Source organism: Diabrotica virgifera, chromosome 9 (assembly GCF_917563875.1).
Source record: "Diabrotica virgifera virgifera chromosome 9, PGI_DIABVI_V3a".
NCBI lineage: Eukaryota > Metazoa > Arthropoda > Insecta > Coleoptera > Chrysomelidae > Diabrotica > Diabrotica virgifera.
The window spans coordinates 178,199,742-178,226,648 of NC_065451.1; the positions used below are offsets into that span (position 1 = coordinate 178,199,742).

General features: G+C 32.4%; 1 protein-coding gene across 4 annotated transcripts in view; it reads left to right on the forward strand.

Annotated features, from left to right (window-relative positions):
* LOC126892010 (lysosomal alpha-mannosidase) overlaps positions 1 to 26,907 on the forward strand; it is a 160,193-nt gene that overhangs the window by 114,823 nt on the left and 18,463 nt on the right. For all 4 annotated transcript variants that reach the window (XM_050661418.1, XM_050661417.1, XM_050661420.1 and 1 more), the window contains 2 exons: positions 8,333 to 8,603; positions 21,588 to 21,723. In XM_050661418.1, coding sequence (XP_050517375.1) covers positions 8,333 to 8,603; positions 21,588 to 21,723 — 407 coding nt within the window. The remainder of the gene's footprint in view (positions 1 to 8,332; positions 8,604 to 21,587; positions 21,724 to 26,907) is intronic.

Sequence of the window (26,907 nt, forward strand, 5' to 3'; positions counted from 1 at the left end):
GTTTGTCCTAGGTCAAACTAGTTTATCCTGATATAAATACACACACTTCATTTCAAACTAGTTTGGCCTAGGCCATATGCCTGTCTGGCCTAGGCCAAACTAGTTTATCCTGATATATTAGAGACTCACACTTCAGTAATTTAGCGAACATGTAAGGACTTTTACATGCGGGGAATTCCCAAATCACGTCCCAACAGGGATGGCAAAAAAATTATTATCATAATATGATACATCGAATGAAGATATTGATACATGCTATAAATCAATATATTCTTGTATATTTAAATAATATAAAAAATAATAAATAAAGGGATGAGGTTTTCTCCAAAAATTAAAAGAAAAGATACACTTACAAATAAAATATAGTATGAATTAATATTGTTTTCACCGAGTTTGAAAAAATGTGAAAACGTTTAATTGTCCACGTCCGTCTGTCCGTCTGTATGTCTGTCCGTGAACTTAACTCCTCCATATTATATCAGGTAGAATGACAAATGAGGTGTCAAAAATGAAAGCTTATAATCCAAGGATGGTACTAAAGGTAAGAAGTATGACCTAGGCTGTCTGTCCGTCTGACCGCGAATATTAGGGGAGTGCAATTAGAACGAAAATATGCATTGTTTCGGAAAAATTCAAACAAGCTTATATTTTTCTAAAACTTTTTTTGTTAGTTTATATACATCTTAAAGTAAAAAGTTCTACTCGTAGATTTGGCCGCTAATTGTTTATTAATTGTTTAAACAATAACAATTATTTTGTATAAATAATTTTAAAAATATCGTTAAATTCATCATTTTACTTTGATCAAATGTGTTTCTATTTTGTTTTTGATGATGCTGAAAACGAATGTGGCATTGCAATTTTAAAATTCTTATACAGAATATCTTATACAGTGTGTCTGCGTAGCTAGGAACCACATGAAAAACTTTTTTATTGTCAATTTTACGGAAAAAAGTTATTCTTAATAAAATACTCTGGATAGTCAAAAATCTAAACCTCAACCATCAGATATCAAATTTTATCAATTTTATACGAGTTATGTCAAAAATATGAATTTCGTTAAAGAATAAAGTACCTTTATATTCCAGAATATCAAAAAATGCTATTACGAAAAGTTGTTTGAAATTAGAAACTATGTCTAAATATACAATTACATCATTCTAATCGAAAAAAAAAAATTTCAATTTTTTCTCAAATTACGGATACTCATCATCATTTTATTACAATTATGATAACTATTTTATTATCACTTTTACGAAAAAAAGTTATTCTTCATAAAATGCTCTCCCTGGTCTAAAATCTAAGATACAATCATCAGATATCAAACTATTTTAATTTTATACGAGGTATGTAAAAAATATGAATTTTTCTAAGAGTTAAGTGCCTTTATTATTCACAATATTTTAATTAGAAGGATGTAATTGAACACTATCACAAATTTTTCAATTCCAAACAACTTTTCTTAATAACAATTTTCGATATTGTGAAATGTAAAGGTATTTTACTCTTGAGTGAAATTCATATTTTTTGACATACCTCGTATAACATTAATTAAATTTGATATTTGATGATTGCATCTTAGATTATATACGATGTAGAGTATTTTATAAAGAATAACAGAGTATTTTTTTCGTAAAACTGCTGTAAAAGCTACGCAGACATGCTGTATAAGAGCTAAGAAAAAAATTTTTTTGCTGAACATTTATTATTGTTGAAGCTTATTATTAAATGTGTTTTAGGTAAGTGTTACAGAAAAAAGTTTTGATCACTTTGTATAAACATTTTTTTAGCTAATAATTTTTGGTTTTTGTATTACATTTTTGTTATCTTTCTTAATTTTCTTAAGGCTATGGGTACATAATTGGCAAATATTTTACGTGTATCCCTACTTTTTCTGTCTTTACACGGCAAATTACGTGTAGTAAAATTCACACTGGTATGGATATGTAAACATTACTAAAATGTCATTCTACTTGAAAATGTCATCATTAGTTTAAAGAGATGGGTTTTAAATGTTCTTGGATAACTGTTATTTTTATAATTGCAAATTATTAATTCAGTTAATAAATGTGATAATTTTTTCACTAACTATGTATTCAGTGATTGTAATAATTTATTTGTACAACAAAAACTAATACTCAATCGAGAAAGAGGAAAAGTGTTAAAGTGATTTTTTAATAATATATTGTTATGGAACGCTTACAATTTTGAACATCTTTAACAACAAAATACTTGGATCACAGAATATATTATCCTGATGTATTCTTTGCTTAGATCTTCAACAAATAATACACAATAAATAGCTTTTTATTACGTTCACGTCTTAAATCAATTATTTATCAAATACACTATATATCAATAATATTTAATCAAAACTCAAAATATTCCCGATGCAATGTCAAATATTTAAAATTGTCACTGATTGTCAGTGTCTGACTGACAATATATGCTGACAATATTATATTCGGCTGAGTGCGTTGTAAGACAAAGATAGATTTGGAAAATATTACCACGGCATTGTGTTCATTTTTTTCGAATCCTGAAAAAACCATTAAATATTTTGGAAAAATTTAAACGCAGAATGAAAGACTAAATTATTACCGAGGGCCGAAAGTCCCTTAGAATAAATAAAAAGTTTATTTTGAATGAGATATTTGAAATTAAAAATCACACTAAATTTTTTCTTAGTTTTTCACCCCTGTAACTTATTAAAGTAAACATTATAGAAGTTCCCAGGGACTTTCGGCCCTCGCTAATAACGTAATCTTTCATTCTGCGTTTAAATTTTTCAAAAATACTTATTAGTTTTCTCAGGATTCGAAAAAAATGAATCCCCATTTGAATAGCATTGCAGCCTAAAATACGTACCGATCCTCTTAAAAAGAAATAGTTTATTTCATTTCTAAAGTAATTTAATGCATAATAAAGTGCATTTTAAAGATTACATCCTAAGCTTTAAAAAAGAACTTATAAAAACTGTAATAGATCTGTTCAAACTTGAGTCATACCGTCTTAAAGTGGTGGTAATTCTATAAAACTACGAAAATTTCAAAAATTACATTTTTTGAGACGTCATATCATTTGAATTAAATTTTTGAGATTTTTTTTAATGAGACATTATTTAGTAAGATGCTTGAAAGGTAAGTTGTGCATAACTGAAAGTTTTATAAGAAAAATTGTATTAGTTACACATTTTTAAATCATTTTTAAACAAAATTCATGTAAGGCTCACTTTCTGCCCACACCGTACTTATGACCATACATTTTAGTTCTTTCTATTATAACCATAAGATAGCTTAATTATTCTTCTTTCATGTTCAATTTGTAAAATTTCATTTGATCTATTAGTTAAAGAATTACATTAAAATGTGCGTTCACTTCAGCCGTGCGTTAGTTTACAGTGCGCCAATGTTTGTGAGAAGGGTGACTTTAGCGTTATAAATAAAAAATTATAGAAGAGACAAACTAGTTTGGCCTAGGTCAAACTAGTTTGTCCTAGGCATATATATGACTATCGCTGGACGAACTTAAACAAATCCGACTCCTAGTATCGAATTACAACAAAATAACATGATATGGATACCGTAGCGACATCTGCATAAAACAAGTCAAAGTTTTATTGTAATAAAATTAAAAATAATATTAAAAATAAAACTTTTATTGGGATCAAGTTTCTGGTAGCGCCTTCGTGCTTTCTATTATTTACAAACCAACCGAATGTTGAAATCAAAGAAGGCCCGAGGAGATCTATTATTTGCATCTTACTTCCTGCCTGTTCAGCGTGGCAAAATTCCAACGAAAACTTGGTCTCGCATACTCAGTTAGGAGTAAAACTAATAGTAAATACTAATTTCGCTGTAAAGAGAAATCAAGAGACATCTTATATTTCAGTTCGTTCAGAGAGCGCCATAAACCATACCGGTTTCAGGCTTCTTAGCTTTCTTCAGAGAGTGTATATGTTACCGGCAGAACCCGATTTCACGACAAACTAGTTTGGCCTGGTACCTATACTATAATATTTATACTAGGCCGTAGGTACTAATGGTGGATCCTTCAGTATCCGTATTAAGGGGATGGGTACGTATTTTCGGCAGCAATGCTATTCAAATGGGGATTCATTTTTTTCGAATCCTGAGAAAACTAGTAAGTATTTTTGAAAAATTTAAACCCCAGAATGAAAGATTACGTTATTAGCGAGGGCCAAAAGTCCCTGAGAACTTCTATGTTTATTTTAATAAGTTACAGGGGGTGAAAAACTGCAAGAAAATTTAGTGTGATTTTTAATTTCAAATATCTCGTTCAAAATAAACTTTTTATTTATTCTAAGGGACTTTCGGCCCTCGGTAATAATTTAGTCTTTCATTCTGCATTTAAATTTTTCTAAAATATTTACTGGTTTTTTCAGGATTCGAAAAAAATGAACACAATGTCCGTGGTAATATTTTCCAAATCGATCTTTGTCTTACAACGCACTCAGTCGAATAGAATATTGTCAGCATATATTGTCAGTCAGACAGTGACAATCAGTGACAATTTTAAATATTTGACATGGCATCATGAATATTTTGAGTTGTTGATTAAATAATATTGATATATAGTGTATTTGATAAATAATTGATTTAAGACGTGAACTTAATAAAAAGTTATTTATTGTGTATTATTTGTGGAAGATCCAAGCAGAGAATACATCAGGATAATATATTCTGTGATCCAAGTATTTTGTTGTTAAAGATGTTCAAAATTGTAAGCGTTCCATAGTAACAATATGTTATTAAAAAATCACGTTAACACTTTTCCTCTTTTCTCGATTGAGTGTTAGTTTTTGTTGTACATATAAATTATTACAATCACTGAATACATAGTTAGTGAAAAAATTATCACATTTGTTAACTGAATGAATAATTGGCAATTATACAAAGAACAGTTATCCAAGAACATTCAAAAGCCATCTCTTTAAGTTAATGATGACATTTTCAAGTAGAATGACATTCTAGTAATGTGTATATATCCATACCAGTGTGAATTTTACTACACGTAATTTGCCGTGTAAAGACTTAAAAAGGAGGGATAGCCGTAAAATATTTGCGAATTATGTACCGATGGCCTTAATATCAGGATAAACATTATAGTATACCTACAAAGCCAAAATAAATAGATAAACTGAATAAAATAATCTGTAGTTGGAAAATAATCATTTTTATTAAAACCATAACAAATCGTCGTTAAAACTAATGGACAATTGGTAATACAAACAATCATATTATAACAAATAATAAGTGTTTTTTTTTATAAAAGCAGTAATTATACCATGGAGTGTTTTGGTGGCACTTAGAATTGCGGCACTCTTCTTCTTAGAAGAAGAAGTAATACGCAGAATAAATAACGAGCCAGAAGTTCTACGGAGTATAAAAAAGAGAAAACTTGAATACTTAGGCCACCTGATGAGAGGACAAAAGTACACATTCCTACAAAATATAATGCAAGGAAAAATCCAAGGACGAAGAAATCCAGGCCGTAGAAGAATGTCCTGGATGAGAAATTTGAGAGAGTGGTTTGGCTGTACCACTAACGAATTGTTCAAAACAGCAGTAAATAAAATTAGAATCGCCCTAATGATATCCAATCTCCGATAGGAGAGGCACTCAAAGAAGAAGAAGAAGAATTGCGGAGTATAATTGGCTTTTTGCACTTGCATTTGTTTGTGCATCAGTTTTTGTTCCAGCTGCATTTGACAAAACCTTGTTGTCCAATCCAACTGAATCTCTCGTAGCGGCCAACCTTAGCGATATTTTAGAGATAATTTATCCAACTCTTTGGGGTATTAATGTCTCTAAAGGGATTTTATTTGTTTTCAGATCAGAATTCGACATTTCCCATCAAACTTTTTTAAAAGGTAGTAGATATAAACTAAGGCACTGAAATATCGTTAAGGGTTGCAGCTACGAGAGGTTCAGTTGGATCAAAACAAGGTTTTGTCAAATGTAGCTGCAACAAAAACTGTTCCATAAACAGATGCAAAAGAAGATTTCTCAAATCTCCCAGACAATGTGTTGGGAGTCCTCATCTCTCTAATTAATAATTCTTTTGAGAAAGGTAAATTTCCTAAAGACGGCCAGCATTATTCCTCTTCATAAGGGTGGTGAAAAATCTAATGCCTGCAATTATAGACCTATTGCGTTACTACCGGTACTCTCCAAAATTATTAAGAGACTCATAAAAGCCCGTCTTATGTCCTTTCTCGTTTAAAACAACATTTTATCACAAAATCAGTTCGCCTTTTTAAATAATAAATGTACCACCGATGCCATGTTTACTGTACTACATGAGGTGTATCAAGCATTAAACAATAATCTGCACACTACCACTGTTTTTTGTGATTATGCCAACGCTTTTGATTGTGTAAATCACGACATTTTGATAAAAAAAAACTAGAATTCTATGGAATTCAAGGTATTTCTTTGAACTGGTTTCAATCTTACTTGGATAATAGGAATCAACTGGTTAGAGTAAATAATACAAACTCTAGTCTCAAAAATGTTGTATGTGGGTTACCACAAGGTTCAGTATTTAGTCCTCTGCTTTTCCTTATCTTTATTAATGACATCACTAGTTTAAAAATCGATGGAAAAGTTTTTCTTTTTGCTGATGATACCAGTATCACTTGAAGCAACTCAAATATCGCAACTCTTCATGCTACTCTAACTTCTGATCTACTCACAATAAAATCCTGGCCCGATTCTAATTTACTCTCTTTTAACGTAGATAAAACTGTAGCATTATCCTATAAAGGAGCTCTTCAACCCTTACCTCTTCATAACAGCCAGATCAGTATCGTTGATTTTGTAAAGTTTCTTGGTATTTTTTTAGATAGCAACCTTAAATGGTCCCTTCATATCGATGTGTTAAGCAAGAAACTATCCTCAGCTTGCTTTGTAATACGATCTGTTTCGAAGGAAATGGATTTAGCCTCTTCCAAAATAACATAGTTTTCTTTGTTCGAGTCCCATCTTCGATATGGTCTTCCTTTTTGGGGTTCTGGTACAGCTGCACAATCCGATGTTATTTTTAAACTACAAAAAAGAGCAATAAGATATCTGTTTGGCCTCAGATGAACAACACATTGCAGAAGCTACTTCAAAGATCACAAGATTTTCACACTACCTTCTTTATATATATTTTAGAAACTACATGTCTACATGTCTTTCCAGCAAGATCTAGACATGATTATTCCACTAGAAATTCTACCTTCGACATCTATTTACCGATCCCGTCCAGTGAGTTAGTAAAGAAATATATATTAAATTCTGCAAAAAAACTATCCAACCATCTCCCTTTACAACTTAAATCTGCAACATCTTTCCGTAAATTCCGTAAAATGACAAAAGCCTATTTATCTGAAAGACCATATTATTCAATAGCAGAGTTTCTTAACCAATAACTAAGAAATTGCAGTGTTCTTATGTATAAGTAGAATCTTAATCTATATTTGAGTGTCATATGCAGCAGCTGAACTTATTAAATTTCTTAAGGTAGATTATGCAATTTGCAATTTTTTAATTTTGCAATATATTGTTACTGTTTTTTTTTTAGTTTCACTTCATTATATTTTATTTATATTGACGATTTATATAATTTTAGTAAATTGTATTTGTTATTGTTTTTATTTATGATTCTTGTAAGCTTTTTCTATAAAATTGTTAAATTTTTCATGACAATTAAGCATATTTCTATTCTATAGAGCAAAAAGGCAATGATAGATCTGCAATTCTAAGTGTCAAAAAACACTCCATGGAAAAATAAATAATGTATATAATTGAGGATCAATTATTATTGCTTGTATAAAAAACACTGATTATTTTTTATAATATGATTGTTTGTATTACTAATAAATTGTCCATTAATTTTAATGACGAGTCATTATCTTTTACTAAAAATGGTTATTTTCCAATTACAGAGTATGTTATTCAGCTGTTTATCTATTTATTTTGATATTGTAGGTATATTATAAAGGGCTAACTAGTTTATCCTGCAATGTCCGTGTTAATATTAGGATTAACTAGTTTAGCCTATCGCGTTTAGCATAAACTAGTTTGGCCTAGGCCAAACTAGTTTATCCTGGAATCGGGTTTGGCCGGTAACATATATTTTTAATAAATTTCTTCCAGGCTTCTGCATTCTGGATCTAAATAATATAATAATAATGTTTTTCTAATATAATTTAAAACAGCCACAACTTGAAAAATTGACTATATTGCCTTTTTATGAAAAAAATTGGTATCATTGCATTCTTGTTGCTATTGCATTGGTATCATCAACCTGTTACTATTTTCAGTGATGTGCATGGCAAAGAAATTATCACGAGATACAAAACTTCCATTAAATCTAATGCCACATTTTACACGGATTCAAATGGTCGTGAAACACTGACGAGAATCAGAAACTTCAGACCGACGTGGAATCTGAAATTGGAAGAACCAGTATCTGGAAACTATTATCCAGTTACCACTAAAATTGCCATTAAGGACGACGATTTAGAATTAGCTGTGCTGACCGACAGAGCGCAAGGAGGATCTAGTTTAAAGGATGGAGAAATTGAACTTATGGTAAGACACAATTTTTTGGTATATTTTTTTCGTTTCGTCGTTTTGACGAAAACTCTTATAGACCGGGAGATATTATACAGAAGTTCAGTCACGATTCTCTAAGTCCTGCCTTTTGCAATAGTGGAAGGGTAGACGAGGTACTTACAATTTGTGGAAATATCCACAAATTTCCTGTGACATTTTCCTGTAAAAATTAGATTTTCCCAAAAAATAAAAATAGTGTATTGCGATGAATTTCTGAGTCCTGCCATATCCGTAGAATGACAGGATACTATGGATTTTATGAAGAACATTTTTTGGGCAGGAGGGTTGCAAACGGGCTAACGGAGTATATATGTATACAAACATGTAAGGAAAATAATGTAATTTTCATGATTTTCTGGGTCCTGCCAACTAAATAAATTAAACATATTTATTTCAAAATGATCAAAAACAATGTTGGCATGACGTCTCCTACTGTTTAAGTATACTTGTCCCCTGGAAAATTATGCGCAAAATTTTTACCCTGATTCCGTGATTTTCTGAGTCCTGCCTTTAAAAAGTTATAATACTCAAATGCAGTCAATACTTTTTCGGTACTCGGCAGGAAGGTTAAACGGTTCTTGTAAGACGGCAGGAGTCCTAGATTTGTAAGAAAATTCGTGAAAAATTCCACGATGTTCTGAATCATGCCATTTTACATATGTTTCAAGAATCTTAATATAAGTCTATTTACAAAGAGGCAGGATGGTTTTATAGTTATTTCGTATACAGGGTGGGGTATTAGTGTGACAAAGTCCAATTACTCGTTTGTCGTAAGAGATACGAAAAAAAGGTATTTAGGTAAACCATGGGGCAAAGAGAGGATCATAATTTAAATATATTTTCTAATATACTGGGCTACCCGTATTTACAAACTTATGTTTTCTTTTAATGGAACACCCTGTATATAATTTTAAGATTCCTAAGATCATTTTAAGACAATTTAACACAATTCACATAATCCAAAAATGTTTCCTGAGGGAGCTAGAGCTCTTTGAAGATGGCGCCTTGTAATAAAATTTTTTTTATCTCCAGAACGCTTCCATTTCGATAGACAAATACTGGTCCGCCTTTTTATCTTCCAGAGATAAATCGATTCCATCGATTGCGAATCTCTAGTACCGGTCATAGGAGTCCGTTTTGGGTAGGGCAATGGTTATTTTATCGCAAAACTTTTTTGTCTTTAACTTACTATTCTAGTACTAAACGGTACTCTTACTTTAAGTCGGTAGGATGCACCGTTTTCTAGAAAAATCAATTTCAAAATTTTTCGTTTTTTGAATTTAAGAAAAATTTGAAAAAAAATAAAAAAAACGGTTTATTTACCGACTTAAAGCAAGAGTAACTTTTAGTACTAGAATACCTCATAATTTAATACTCTACTGCCAAAAATGCTTAACAATTAAAGCAAGTTATGAAATTTCGTTGATTTACCCTAGACGGACGCCTATGACTTATACTTGAAATTGACATTTGATAAAATACTCATCTCTGGAAGAGAAATAAACGTACCAGTTTTCGTTTTTCTAAATAGTTTTTTTTTTTCAAATTAAAAAACCGAAAAATTGTTCAAATCGATTTTTCTAGAACACGGGGTATCCTACCGACTTTCGCAAGAGTACCTTTTAGTACAAGAATACCCCATAGTTTAATAATTCAGTGTCAAAAATGCTTAAAAGTTAAACACAGAAAAGTTATGCGATAAAATATCTGTTTCCTACCCTAAACGGACGCGTATGACCGGTACTAAAAATTGACAAATGATGGAGTCGATTTATCTCTGGAAGATAAATAGGTGTACCAGTTTTCGTTTTTCTAAATAGAAGTGTTTTTATTTAAGAAAAAACTAATTAGAATACGCCATCTTTAAAGAGCTCTAGCTTCCTTGGGAAGCATTTTCAGACGAGGTGAATTGAGTTAAATTTTCTTAAAATTATTTAAAATTATTTATTATTTTTAGAAGAGTTTCTGGACACTCTGTATAATAGGTACAATCCCTACTATAACCAATTAATTGTAAAATTATTGATTTTCTTCCTATTACTTTTATTACGTTTACTTAGATACAAATATGATCTAATCGCTTAAAATAAATAGGTAACAGTTTGGTATTAGATTTGAAAGGTGTGTAAAAATCCGAGACGTTACTCAGCAAAATAATATTTAATACCGTACGATTTTTTTAACGATGTAAAAATTAATTTTTATGTATTAAATATCTTTGCGGTTATCCTGCCACGTTGTAAACGGTTTTAGATTAGTGTTTTTTAAACATACTTGACATGGCATGACTCAGAAAATTGTGGTGATATGAATATGTTTGTATAACAACCTGCAATAATTTTACTGACTTAATTTTTTTTTATACACGAAATAACTACACAACCATCCTGCCTCGTTGTAAATAGCTTTATATTAACATTCTTGAGATATGTCCAAAATGGCATGACTCAGAAAATCGTGTAACTTTCCACGAATTTTCTTACACAGTTTTAACTATGTGTAGTAAAATAGGTGTAACTAAACATCCTGCCATTTTGAATAATGTCTACTTAAATTATTTATTTTATAATACAATTTATTTTATGACTCTGAAAATCACGGAACCAGGGTGAAAATTTTCCACAGAATTTTCCAAGGGACAAGTTCAGTTAAACATTAGGAGACGTCATGCCAACATTATTTTCGATAATTTTCAAATAATTATGTTTAATTTATTAAGTTGGCAGGACTCAGAAAATTATGAAAATTTCATTATTTTCATTACATGTTCGTATATCCATATACACTCTTAGTCCTTTTGCAACCCTCCTGCCCAAAAAATTTTCTTCATAAAATTGATAGTATCCTGTCATTCTATGGATATGGCAGGACTCAAAAATTCATCGCAACTTCACATTTTTTTCCTCGTGGAAAATCTAATTTTTCCAGGAAAATGTCACAGGAAACCCGTGGATTTTTCCATAAATTGTAAGTACCTTTTCTAACCTTCCAGTATTGCAAAGGGCAGGAGTTAAAAAATTGTGGTTGAAGTTCTGTTAATATCTCCCGGTTTATTAGCGCTGTTTCACATTATAAGAATTTAAACGTGCGAGGGTTAGAATGTACGACGACATTCAAATGGTGGCTCATGTAATCATATGGAGCCTTTCTCACTAGCAGGGGTTGGCAAACTTTTTTTAGTAAGGGCCACAAAATATTTTTGTCTATTACCGAGGGCTGCAATATTTGTTACCTTAACATGTTCGAATTTTTAACTTTTTACTAATTTTGTTTACGGGTGGGGGGGTGGGCATGGTTTGACATCAACAACATTTCAAGGACCTTTTCTTGAATTTTGTTTGAGATTATGGGAGAATTATTTTATTTTTAAATTAAACAAACATATTCAGTACAATTCAAAGATTATTCAAACAAATTCAAGACCAAATACTTATTGAAAAATAAGCCAACGCACGGTGGCAAATTTTTACTGGCAACTCCAAGAAAAAATGGATTTTGCAGTAGAACTCGTCAATGGATCATATGAAACAAAAAATTCAAAAATAATTTATTAGCTTATGAGTTTCTCGAGGTAACGCTGTTGAGTTTTTCTGTTTTAACGATTTTTGAGTTTTTGATATCACTCAAAATACAAGTAAAAATAACGAAATTTTTCTAAAATAGGGTAAAAATCAACATATTTATTATTGTTAACCAAAACATATCTCGACAGAGTTACCTCACGAAATGTCTAAAGAAAATCTGTGAAAAATTTCAGGTGGCTCTGTCAAGTAAGTAGTTTTTGAGTTACAATGTCCACCGCCTTTGAAAAAAGCAGTTTTGAGAAAAACTCGTTTGGTTTGACAATTTTTATTTCAATTTGTTTTTTGTCTGTCAAATCGTAAAGTGATGCACGCCGGAATATGTTTTTGAATCGTAGAATAATTTACAAAAGAGAAGGGGTAACAGCTGTTGAACGTTTCTCATTACGCTCAAGTATCTGCAAAGCGAATCAAAGGTAGGGATATTAAACATGCTTTACTTCCGGTAATTTTACTCCGGTCAAGCTGAAAATTTTAGAGAGTATTCTTGAACTTTATTTATTTATTTATTTATGTACTTTCATTTGAAATAATAAATAAATCAAAATTTTTAAACAAAAAATTTTTCAAACCGTACCCCTCCCCCCTAAACAGCATTCGTTCGTAATTAAGCATGGTATTTTCCTCAAATATATGTGTATCTATATATGTATTTATTTTTATTTTATCTCTGAACCTATTTCTTTTTTCCCTAATATTCTTCTGAAACTATTTCCTTGTGCCATCTTACGCAATTTACAATTTTATTTGGGAATAACCTACAATTTAAGTTTGAAATTAAATTTATTTGACGTTTCGATTTCCACTTCGGAAATCGTTATCAGAATACAAAACATTAATAAATTAAGCATTTATTTAATTAGTTTAATTTATTAATGTTTTGTATTTTGATAACGATTTCCGAAGTGGAAATGGAAACGTCAAATAAAATAGTGAATTATATATTTTCACATTGCTATTAGTTACTTAAATATTTGAATGGAAATTCCGTGCTTAAATAGATGCAAACACGCATCATACGTAATATGCAACACGCGTCATTTAAATCAAAAGAATTAAATAATATAAAAATATGCACGATGATTTAATCCTATTGAACGAATAATTAACAATATTACAGTCGGAAATATGAAAAAATACCCATGAACGATCACATCAGTCACTTATTTTGTATTTGCCATCTTTTTCTATAACAAACGTTTGTTATTTATAGAAAAAGACAGCAAATACAAAATAAGTGATTGATGTGATCGTTCATGGGTATTCTTTCATTTTTCCGACTGTAGTTATAATTGAAATGACGTTGGCGTTGACTACTTGCAAGACATTTTTGCACAATACCTGCTCATGGATTAAGCAGTGAAAAATAATAACTGATGTTCTGAAAATTGTTCATGGAGGTAATCTTAAAGTTTCCTCAACATTACAATATTTGTTCCTCTTAAATTTGGTGTTCCGTCAGTTGTTACACATACTAGGTGGTTACAGCGTTAATTTAAAGTTTTCCAAACAGTTCCAGACTACTTTAAAAATATCGTTTCCATTTGTTGAAATTTTGTGGATTCCATTCTGGGAGCCGACAAAACTCTGCCGGAAACCCAAATAATTGCCCTCGTTATTGAAAATTTGCTGAAAAATCACCCACTGCGAAATTGTTAATTAATAGCTGCATTGTCTATATTTATTTATCGATATTAGCACTAATTAAAAAAAATCTTTAAATGAAAATAATTCACTTTTTTTCCGCGGGCCGCAAAAGAATGTATAAAGGGCCGAATGCGGCCCGAGGGCCGCACTTTGCCCACCCCTGCACTAGACGGTGGTTGGAACGTTAGGTGAAGTCGCCGTGTTTATGCCGTCCCTCGCGTAAAACAACAGACGGCAGCCGTGCCGTCTTTACGCACCCAGTAGTATAGGGAACTTAATGCATCCTTTCATATGATACTGTCGTTCAGTCGCACGAAGGTAGTTTATTTGGTTGTTTGGTACATTATTTTCATTTACATTTTGTGGCTGTTTGAAGTAGGTGCATATATTTTATATTATGATGTCTCAGATTGATAGTGAAATATTAATAACATTAATTGAAGCGAGACCTGTTCTTTGGGACAAAATAGAAATATATACAGATAGAAACTTGACGAGAAATGCTTTTAATGGTGTATGCCGTGCACTTAACAGTGAATTTGACGAATTAGGTGATAAAGAAAAAACACATTTTGGAGTACCTACAGCAAAATTAATTATATATTACTGATAACAACAGTAATTAAAACTGCTAAATATACTATAATAAACTTTATTTTACATAGTTGCAATTAACGTTGAGTATAGAGGGTGTTCCATCAATATGTGTGAATATAAAATATATAAATCGTATCTTTTTGCGTTCATAGGATGGACCCAATGAATTCGGTTCCTCTTATTTCTCTTTCTTCGACGACATAGTAACCGCAACGCTATGATTTGATTTCGCCCCATATAATATAACTATACCTTTTATTCTACGAAATTATATTTAGTTTTATAGGGTAAACGACTCGGTGAAGACTGGAGCCGTCACGTTTTGTTTGAAATTATCTAAAAACAACATTTAAAACGAGGGGAACAACATTTAAAAATGAGTGGAGTCTTTTAAATTCTGTACATGAAAAACATATATTGTAATGTCGTTCTGAAGCTATTTCCTTGAGGCATTTTTGTAATAAACTATTCTAAATGGGAAATAAGCCATAATTTAACTAAAAAAATGATTTTATTAACGTTTCGACGCCCAAATCGGATGTCAAAACGTTAATAAAGTCATTTTTTTAGTTAAATTGTGGCTTATTTCCCATTTAGAATACAGTAGAACCCCGCAAATCCGAACTAATTGGGGGGACAGCCTGTTCGGATTCCGAAAAGTTCGGATTATCCGAAAGTTAGCCTAACTAATAATTCAAACCTTTCGTTTTCGTTGATTTTGGTTCACAAAACGTTCTCGCAAGTGTGTGGACTGTGGACAATATTTCTGGACTAAGTTGACAGCAAGGAAACCGAAGTAAGTTTATATTTAACATTTATAAGCACTACGTTTACGTAGTTTACGCACTTACGTTTACGAACATGTAAACCGAATGGAACCAGATAGATTAGCGAACATCTGTAAAAACAACAAGCCGTATAGCAGAAGACCCGTTGGAAAGCCGCCGAAAAGGTGGAAGGATAATGTACAGTCATAACTGAAACAGAATAAGAGGCAAACAAACAAGAGTAAACCTAGTCTCACGAAGAAGAAGAATAAGAAGTTTACGTATAAAGTACGTATTTATTTTTAAGAAATATTAAATGTCAACGTCCTATTAATCCTACATTGTTATTTTCTGGTTTTACTCTGTACCTATAATAAACATGTTTTTAAATTTTTGTAGTGAATTTTTTATTTTTTTTTTCACTTTCTGTTGGTTCGGATTTGCCGAAAGTTCGGATTAGCGGGGTTCGGATTTGCGGAGTTCTACTGTAGTTTATTACTTTATTACAAATATCTTAGTACAACAACGATTATAAAAACAATTAGGACTTTTAATTAAAAACATAAGAAATAAGAACTGACAAAATAGAAATTGCAAATGAATTAAATACGCACGACAGTACGTTAGGACAAAAGTATGGACAAAAAATACCCATTTGTAATGATACATATCAGACATCGTTTCATGTACCTACCTCAGCCACAAAGTGTAAATAAAAATAATATACCAAACAGCACAGCAAAATATCTTCATGCGACTCAATTCTTATTGTGTGAAAAGGACAAGTGCGACAAAATACCGCACGAGAAATCCCTCGCACGTTTAAAATTGTTATAATGTGAATCAGCACTTAGTGTAGTCAATGAGGGTTTTTGGCTCCGAATTCCATCCTACTAAATCGATTTATTTGATATTTTCCAAATTGTTCCATAAGTTTTTTTTCTTAAAATTTAATAATTTTTGAGTTAATGATAATGATACATTTTCGAACAGTTTTTTACGAATACCTTAAAAACTATTTATCTAACGAAAAAACTACACATATAAAACATTTTTATAAAAAACATTTATTAAAATGCATGGTTTTGGAAAAAAATAAGATCAAATTATAGAGCACATTGTTAATTTTTTTTAACCTGCCTTTTTCTCCACTTAACTCGAAAATGATAAGAGATACAAAAAATGATCTTCTTCTTCTTTTACGGCACTACAGCCCAATTGAGCCTTGGCCTCCTTTATCTTTTGCCTCCACCCTTGCTTGTCTGTGGCTGCTCTTCTCCATATACGGACTCCTAAAAGGGCTTTTGCGTCGCTGTACACTGTGTCTTCCCAGCGTTTTCTTGGCTTTCCAACCGGTCTCTTTCCCTGCATTCTAGCATTGAGTGCTCTTTTTGGTAGCCTATCCTCTTCCTTTCTTATCACATTGTCATGTCCGGCCCATTGTAATCTTTGTATTCTAATGAAGTCTGACAGGGGTGTTTCCTTATAAAGCTTGTTGTTATATGGACTTCTGAAGATTCCGTTTTCCCTCACAGGTCCTAGTATTCTCCTCAGTACTTTCCTTTCGAATGTGTCGAGTTTGTTTTTGGAGACATAAACAAGGCCCCAGTCATGTCCAGATGTTTGAAAGATGTGGTCTGGAATAACCCGTATAATATGAGAATGGACAGCAAAATAAGAATTTATAAAACTTGCATCAGACCTGTTATGACCTATGGTATTAAATCAAGAGAAGACACCAACCAATAAAACCAAAAGCATGCTACGAACAGCCGAAATTAAGACACTAAGAGCAATAGCAGGGAAGACAAGAAGGGATAGAATAAGAAACGACATCATCAGGGAACAATGTGGCTTGCAAGATGTAGTAAGATGGGGTAGGCAAAGACGATGAGAATGGTTCAGTCATGTAAAAAGAATGGAGGAGCGACTACCAAGAATTGCGCTAGAGGGAAAACCAGCTGGCAAGCGTCCACCGGGGAGACCACCAAAAAGATGGAGAGATGGCAAAATATGGCAATCTATCTCCCAACAAATACTTGATGGTCGGAGTAAGAGAGCGAGAGAGAGGGAGAGCATCCTCTAGCCAGAGAGTGGCTGCTATTTCAAGCAGAATAAACACATGGCTGTTTTCTTGTTCCGGCAAACGAAACAACCATCCTGGAATCCAAACAGGCTGACCAGTCCCAAATTCAATTTAGTCTTTGCATGCGGCATATATCCCAAAACGTCAACACCGACATCTCGCCAACTTCGGTTTCAGTTGACCGTTAGTGTGGTCGTTCGTTCGCTTACTCGCTTGTTTCATTGCTCCCAGCTCTGCTCTGATGATGTTACCGATGCTGGACAGATCGGCGATCTACAACAAGTATAAGAAGAATATTTTTCAAACGCAAAAAATGATAAACATTCATTTCCTTACTTTTAAGATTTATTTATGTTACAAATATAATGTGCAGAGTCAGGCAAATATGCAACAGTGCATATGCATATGCATTTGCATATTTTGGTAGTTTTTTTCGAATTTTGCATATACTGGAATATTTAAAAATAAAGTGCATATAATAGGTTTTCAAAGCGAATTTATTTGTTTATTCATGGTCCAAATACCTTCCTTCGTACCTGATATTTCTGTGTGGATCAAGGCATCTAGAATTAGTCATTGCTATGGGAAAATTATTATGCTCAGCGTTCAATAAGTAAATACAAAGTAAACCTAAATATTTTAAATTGCATAAAATAATCAGAAAACCAAAAAAGAGGCATTTTTAATATAAAATGCTTTTAATAACCCCCGATCTAAAAATTATTTAGTTTACTGTAGAAATTTTTTTTGGATATTCCATGCGAAAAAAATTCCAAATAGTCCAGCATTACAAAACTGCTTTACACACCGTTAAAAAAGAAATTAGAATCGGGAGAGAAACAGCAAGATTCGATTCTAGGGGCTTAAAAGCAACTAATCGGAAATCAAGTGAGCAAGAGACATTTAACCATGATTTGTTGAAAGCATTGTTAAGCTAAAATATATCTTTGTCCAAATTATCAAATGAAAATTTGAGAATGTTTCTTGGAAAATACTGCAAATGGAATATTCCAAGTGAAAGAAGCTTAAGAAGAAACGAGGTCGATTCTGTAGGTATATTCAGCGCTACTGAGTAAAATAAAATTAGATATAGGAGACAATTATTTTTATGTATGTGTGGATGCAACAATTATTGATTCTTCTGGACGTTACATCGCACATTTATTAATCGAATCTCTTAAAAATGAGCAAGCTTGTAAATCGCATTTAATTGCTTCCAAGCAGTTGAATTAAACCAATGCACTAGGTAACAGCTTTAAGGTTTTTGCAAGAAAGTTTAGCCATTTTTTCTTCCTTTAACCTTTGTGTCTATACCCAGGTACCTGGGTATCCTTGGTAATTGTTTTATGTAAATCATTGGCGATAGTATAAATATTTTTATTCCAGCTTCTAGTTATTCCTAAAATTATTTAGAACGAAGAGATTTATAATAAAAACCAAAGAAAAAAATGCATATAATATATTAAAAATACCTGTCAAAGTTTTTACACCATTACGTCCACACCCGTGGCACCCGGGAACACTACTGTTTAGTAAATCATGAAGCTGTTTCTAGTTTTTTTTTATAATAAAAGTGATACAGAAACATAAATAAAAGTTACATTTCAAACGCATTGTCCACACTTACTTATATTTACTCAGTGTTCGTTACATAGTGGACGATTACAAACATTACATGATTTTTGTGTCTTTCTTAGCCGCTTTTTCGCTAAAGACATACAAATGTAGCAATTTCCAACAATTTTGAGGCGTCCAGTGGAATCTCGAAGTGGTAATGACTCTGCTGTATTACTTGTATCTGTAGGTAGAGGTTTTCCTAACATACACTCAATTCTTGACCTTGACGAAAAATTTCGATACACATTTGGTACTTTAGATCTAGCAGAAATTGCAGGCATCACTAGTTGTTTCCCTAAGTCTTGTAGAAAAATTCTATATACGCTTACTAGTTTCAGTAGAACTCTGTGGATTATTCTCTGTATAAATTATATAGGTTGCTAGGCAAGCTACGTCTAGGATGTTGTAAAAGAAGGCTACTGGCCAACGCAAAGTTCTGCGTTTAGTGGAATAATGAGAAACCATTTTGTCCATGTTGTCTACGCCTCCCTTAGTTGTATTATAAAACTGAATTATTTCAGTTTTATTTTTTGGGCCAGTTACATTATCGTTGTCATGCATTGTTGACAGCAAGATAACGCTTTTTTTCTTTTTTGGCACATATGAACAAATAGTAACACGATCTGCACTGAATCCGTGTAGTGACGATTCAGGCTCACGCTCTGGCGAAGGCAGCATTTCTTGTGGAATATATGGTTTGTTTCTTTTCAAAGTACCAACTAATGATAAATTCCAAGACAACAGGAGACGGGCTAGTGGAAGAGTTGTGAAAAAATTATCTATTGTTATGTTTCGTCCTGAATTTTTGTATCGGTAACACAAATCTTTTACCACGCGTTCACCTTGATTAGTTTCACGTCCAGTTGAATTTTTTCCGGTATAAATTTGTCCAGTAAGTGGATACGAATTATCGGCGACACAAACCCACCAAACCTTAATGCCATATTTGGCAGGTTTTGCTGGCATATATTGTGTAAAACGTGTCCTACCTCTAAAAGGAAATAACTGTTCATCCACAGTAAGAGAATCCGACGGTACATAGTTACGACGTAAATTATCATTGAGAAGATGGAATATATCTGTAATAGCTGCAGCTTTATCAGTTTGCAAACGTTCTGCACGTGTTTTGTCATTGTCAAACCGTAAGAATCTGCTGATGCTCCAAAAGCGATTTATGCCCATACTAGCTCGGTACAAAGGATAAGAGTCTGTTTTCCATAAATCTTTCGAGTGCTCTGAATTTGAATGCCGTACTCCTGCTGTAATAAGAATACCTAAGTATGCATCAAATTCTTCTGTTGTGAGTGACTTCCAAACTTTTCGAGGTTTGTCGGGGTTTTCAGCATTATACTTTCACAAACGCCATTAGCTTTTCGATTGGTTTCGCGTATAATTATGTCACACATTACGTCACTGAAAACACATTTGAATGTATCTCTAATCGAAAGAGTTTTAGTAGAACGTACTGGGCCCGTTTTTTCACGCAAAAGGTTACGTTTTAGTGTTCTACTTGCAGTAAACGGTTTTCGTTGCCAAATAGTTTTATCTTTTGCAACCAGAACATCACTTTGGGAAGAACTTCCTTGAAAATCGTCAAAATCTTCATCACTACTATCGTTGTCGTCGGTATCGATTTCAATCTTATTATTGATATCAGTAAAAACGTCCTCTACGTCAGAAACTTCATCTCCATCCGGATTGCTTTGCGGAACATAGTCCTCATCTGATTCCTGGTTTTCGATATTTTTGTCTACTTCCTCATCTATATCGTCTATAAATTGTTGCAAGTACTTCTGTTGCTTTTCATACGTCATTCTAAAATTGAATGATCTATGCATAAAACATTGTAAAAATAAACCATAATAACTTACCTTTTAAATTCGCTAGCACTCACTTCTCTTCTTGCCATTATTACAAGTAATTACAACATAAAACACGCATATAATCACAAAAATATTAACAACTTGTAAGCACAGTTAAATAAACACTAATAGCAAACAAAGAAAGATTCCAAGCGTCTGTTATTTTCGGAACGTACAGGCGAAGTTTACCGAAACAATGCCGGGTACCTGGGTAGCACGGATATAGACTACCGTATCAGGTACTTGGGTGTAGACACAATGGTTAACTGTCCCCAACGAAAATTTTTTCTTTGTCTTTCAGATGCTGCACCTTACATGGTTAAAGTAGGAAACAATTTGAAATTTTTTTATCCACGTTTAGTACATAATACAGCTTGCCTAGCACATGGTTTAAATAGGGTCGCAGAAGAAATTAGAAATAAATTTCCATTTGTTAATAATTTTATTTCAAATATGAGCAAAATATTTCTTTAGGCACCTATAAGATATCAGTTGTATAAAGAACATTTGCCGAATCTTCCTCTTCCACCAAAACCTATTGTTACTAGATCAGAACTTGATTAGAGGCAGCAATGTTTGATGCAGAAATTTTTGCTGAATTGAAGCCAGTAGATTCTTCCGAACCACTTATACTTTTCAAAGAATGGGTGAAAATAAAATAGTACCACAGCAACCTTCATACTTAAAATATTATGTACATACATGAATATTTGACACAAATAATATGCATATATATGCGCATATATCTTCCTTTTCAGCCTGCATATTTGCCTGACTTTGATAATGTGCATAATTTATTTTAGATACACAGAAATTGTTTACATGATGACGCCTTTGGTGTGGGTGAAGCTTTAAATGAAACAGCTTTCGGTAAGGGATTGGTAGCTAGAGGATCGCATTACGTTATTCTGGGAAGTTCCAAAGACTCTAATCCAAATGGTAAGTGTTTTAGATAATGCACGTTTAAGAAAGTATACGATAATACTAAACCGCTTAGAATTTCATAATATTGTTTGTACCCATGTTGAAAAATTGTTTTCATCCATTTTGAAAAAATGTGAAAACGTTGAATTACACAGGTTTACAAAAAAAATTTTTGGCAATTTGACGAAACCATATGACTACCGGGGTTTTTGGGGTCGCTGATCACAAAACGTTGGTCCGTTGAGCTCTACCACGTCAGGTAAAGGTCATTTCAAGGTCAAATCAGGACAAGTCCACAAAACTGGCCTTTAAATTATGTGGTAGAGCTCAACGGACGCCATTTTTGTGATCAGCGACCCCAAAAACCCCCTAATATACGTTTTCAGAGTGATTTGTGTCGATTTATCTTGATTTGACCTTGGAATGACCTTTAGCTAGACGTGAGAGAGGTCAGCGGACCCCGGATTCGTGATCAGCGACCCCAAAAATCCCCTAGTCATATGGTTTCGTCAAATAGTCAAAAAAAATTTTTTTTTGTAAACATGTGTTATCCATGTCGTCTACCCCGGGACTTTGTAAACACAACTTCACCGTCACTATATCAGATAGAATGACAACTGGCGTCTTGAATAAAAGTTTATAGCCCAAGGGTGGTATATGTGAGAAATTTGACCTTGGACTTCCGGTTTTAGAGTTGCAGTTACTGTTATAAAGTCGCCGAAATATTTCCAGCGATATATTATTCGGCAGTTAGCAACACGAGCCCAAATATCACACCTCCACTCAAAGAGTGTCATAACTCAAAAAAATTTAAAATCGGTTTTATTGCACCAACAGTTTAATAAAACTATAAATAGTCGAGGAAATGAAGCATTTTGGCTCGCAATCTTTTCGTCCAGCATGGATTTACTTGAAATTTTCACAGAAGGTAGGGAATAGTCTAATGATCATTTTCTATATAATGCCGTTGTACGCTAAATCCTTGGGGGTAGTTGCCACCCCATTTCGGGGTGGGAATTGTTTATTTTAGTAACACAAAGCAAATTATTTTTCTGTAATATCTTTAAGACCAATACAAACCGAGATACGGCATGTTAAAAGTTAGCTAGTAAAAAAAATGAAGGAGCCATGTTAATAAAACGAATTTTTTTTTTTTTTCGAAAAATTCGAATAGTCCGCTTATGGATCATTTTCAATGTATGTATAATACCTCAAAACCGGTTCGTATACTGGAAGATGGCTAAAAACTATTTGTACCTATTTGTATTTGTACATATTTGTAAATTCGTATTTGTGTGTAAATAAATGTTTTTGTAATTCTTTAATTCTACTTTTTTTCTGTATAGATATATTAAATTGTCTACTTATAAAAGTTGTAATGTTATTAAGGGTGCTTTTTAAGGGTTGAAATATTATGATATTATATCCTAAAGCATAAAACAATCAATATTGAACCAATCAAACCCAAATTTTACCCATATTAAAGTTTACAATGTTTTTATATAATTTTTGACAATAAGGGGTAGTTTACACCCCTAAAAATAATCAACCCCCTTAAGCATGATATAGAAAATGAAGTACAGGGTGAGATGATCCTAATCCCAAATTTTTATGTAAATCGATGCAAGCCGAAATTGTTCTTTTAGGATAAGTAATTTTTTATATATAGCTCCAACAAGGGTGGTTTTAAGGGTTGAAATATTATAATAGTATATCGTAAAGCATAATATTAAAACAATCATTATGTAACTAATAAGAACCAAATGTTGACAATATTAAAGTTCAAAATTGTTTAGAATTAATGTATCCACATATACTAGGATATATTAATAATTGGATAAGCTTTATAATCGTTTATTGAAACTTAAATACAAACTTATATTTTAACAGATAATATTTTAATGGTTGACATTAACCTTGACAGTTGACATCCCGTCAGTCTCACGGCTATGTTCGGTTTAGTAATACATAGTTAAACACCTTCCCCTCAAAGGTCCATTCTATGGGGGGGTTTGATTAGACGACCTGATTTTGAGCTGTTGGTCCTTTTGGGGCTAAGATTGTTTGAAGTATTTATAGATGTTTTTGGGGGCTTAATAATTCCTAAGTTGGCAGTACTGTGAGGATCGTGATGGTGGTCATGATTCTGTCTATTTTTTGTTATGTCACTACCATTTGGGTGTGTGTTTACATTATTCTGTTTATGTACATTATTTTGTTTATGTCTTACGACAATGTTTTGCTTTTGGGCATATAGATTATCGGCTTGAGCTAAGTCAGGGTAAAACTCAGGTTCTAGTAGCAGCTCACTAGCTTGGGATTTTGTTATCGAGTGTTTCATTTGGTTTGTATTGCGCCTAACTATTCTATTGTTATACTCTTTTCTGACCCAGTATGATCTTGGTTCCTTAGCTTTTTCAATAACCACTGCTTTGTGCCATATTTCATCCCTTCTACTTTTCACTACTACCTTATCACCCTTTTTAAACTCAGTTACTGCTTTACGTGCTGTTTTATCATACTGTATTTTCACCTTCCCTTGTTGTTTGCACAGCAATCCATATGTTGTTTTCTGTATCTGAGGTTCTAATTGTTTACTAGTTCCCACATAACAATGATGTTCGCATCATGTTCTAAGCATATCCTACCAACATTCGTCGAAGTATATCCTTTTTAGTATATGCGTAGTACAAGCATAGCATGTACCATAAAAAACATTCTAAATTTCATGTTCTTTGCATGTGCCTCAAAGAATATTCTTGCACCGAATATACTGAGCACATTCGGGTACGTAGTATCTCGGAATGTTGGTAAAAGTTTATTCTTAGAATATACCTTAATCGAATATTCTTAGTATATGCGTAAGTATATGCAAAAGTATATGCTAAACACATACTTGTATATACTTTTAAAATATCTTAAAAAGAATATACTGTATGTACCTATAGGAAGAAGAATAATGTTAGCCTATAGATTATCAACTTCCGTTAAGAATAATTAATCAAATTTATGTATTTTGGTAGGTACTAGTGAACTATCTAATTCATTTTTTTAAACCGTTTTAATTGTATGGTAAAAAGTTTAAAACTTAATTCTATTGAAGAAAAATGAGAAATTCTCGTTTCGTTTTCAGTTGAAATGAATATACCATTTTGATTTGAGTTTATACCATAAGTATTTTTACCTATAATTTTTGGGAATCCGGAAACGGCCATTCATTGTCATTCTGACCCTTGCATTGCATTTTATACCTGCACAAGGGAAGGGGGTAGGTAACAAAAGAGCAAAATATGAAAATAGTTTCCAGTACAGTGTACAGTTATGCATTTATGTCTACGCTGTTAGGTAGGACCAAGTATTTCTAGCTACAAGGACTAAAACATTTTTAAGAACATAAAAAGCAGTTTGAAAATAATAAATTCATATTGGTACTTCAATATTTCCTAAATACCTAGTAAGTAAAAGTATGTATAATGTATATAGATACCTATAAATTTTAGTAATTTACATACATATTATATATATTTGGCCATTCTATAATTATATAAGCAGCATTTTTATTTTGATGTGCACATAATAACTAAATATATTACTTATATTTTATATATAGACTACTTACCCATATAATATTTATTATACATAGGTACCTATATAACTAACTAAAGTTTATATATTTTATACTTACTTTTTACGTAATATTGTAGAATGTAATAACTACATTCTCATATGCAATTGGAATATGTAAATATAATATATTAGTAGAACCAAAGAATACTAACACACCCAGTGGGTAGTATTCTTTGGTAGAACCTATAGGATGAGATTGGGTGATGTTGAAAACATACTTCTGAGAAATACAGCACATCCTTGGAATATTCATCCCATATGCTAAAAATATGTGCGATAGTACATTCTAAGTATATATATAGAAGGTATAAAGCACTTCCTTGGAATATTCTTCCCATATACTAAAAATATGTGCGATAGTACATTCTAAGTATATAACTAGAAGGTATATAGCACTTCCTTGGAATATTCTTCCCATATACTAAAAATATGTGCGATAGTACATTCTAAGTATATAAATAGAAGGTTTATAGCACCTCCTTAGAATCTTCTAAAAAGTATGTTCTTGGTATATACTGAAAAGAAGTGCGGTAGTACATTCTAAGTATATACATAGAACGTTTAAGTACTGTAATGTAGTATATACTCAGTATATGCTCTGCACATTCGCAATGGTAATTACGCATATTCTAAGTATATACTTTTTCTGAAAAGTATGTTCTATGAATCTACTAAGAACATGAAATTGTTATGTGGGTTATGGGTAGTTGAGTCCGTGAAGTCCTGCTTTGAAGAATCTGGGCCGGAGAGGCATGCAGTGCAATTATTCCTGTATTGTTATAGTCCATTACAGATTCACGAAAATCAGTGTTTGTTTCTACACTTTTCCTTAATATTTGTTTTGAGATGCTGACAGCCTTTTCTGCAAGACCATTACTTTGGTGCCACTCTGGAGTACATGTTGCAATAGTTATATCTTTTTCACGGTAATAATTCAAACATTTCTGTGACACAAAGGGTAAGTTGTCAGCAATTAAAAACTGTGGGTATCCAAATTTACTGAACAGACCTTGTAATGCACTGATTACAGAATTTGAAGTCTTATCTTTTAAAATGGCAAGATCTATCCAATGGGAAAGATAGTCTATGGTTACAAGATAGTATTTAGCTCGGAACTCCACTATATCAGAGGCAACTTTATTAAATCGTAACTTAGGTACATAATGAGGTAACATGGGTTCCTTGAAATTCTTGGGTAAGTACTTTTCACATGTCCTACATTCTTTGATGAATGTTGTGATGTGGTCGTTAAGGTGGGGCCAATAAAATATTTTTCTTGCCTTATTTATGGTTTTGCTTATACCTAGGTGTCTTTTATGCATTATTGTCATGTAATTCTTTCTCAGAGCTGTAGGAACTATAATTTTGTCCTCAAGGAAGACTATACCAGCTTCAACAAAGATGCTACCTTTTAGCTTATAGTATGGTCTGCAATTTGCTGGTAGCATATTCTCTTTTGGTCATCCATTGAAGTAGTAGTCAAAAATTTTTGAAAGTGTTTCATCCTTACTCGTGAATTCTCTTAATTCAGATCGTTTCTCAATATTCATTGGTAGATGTTTGCTCACAGAA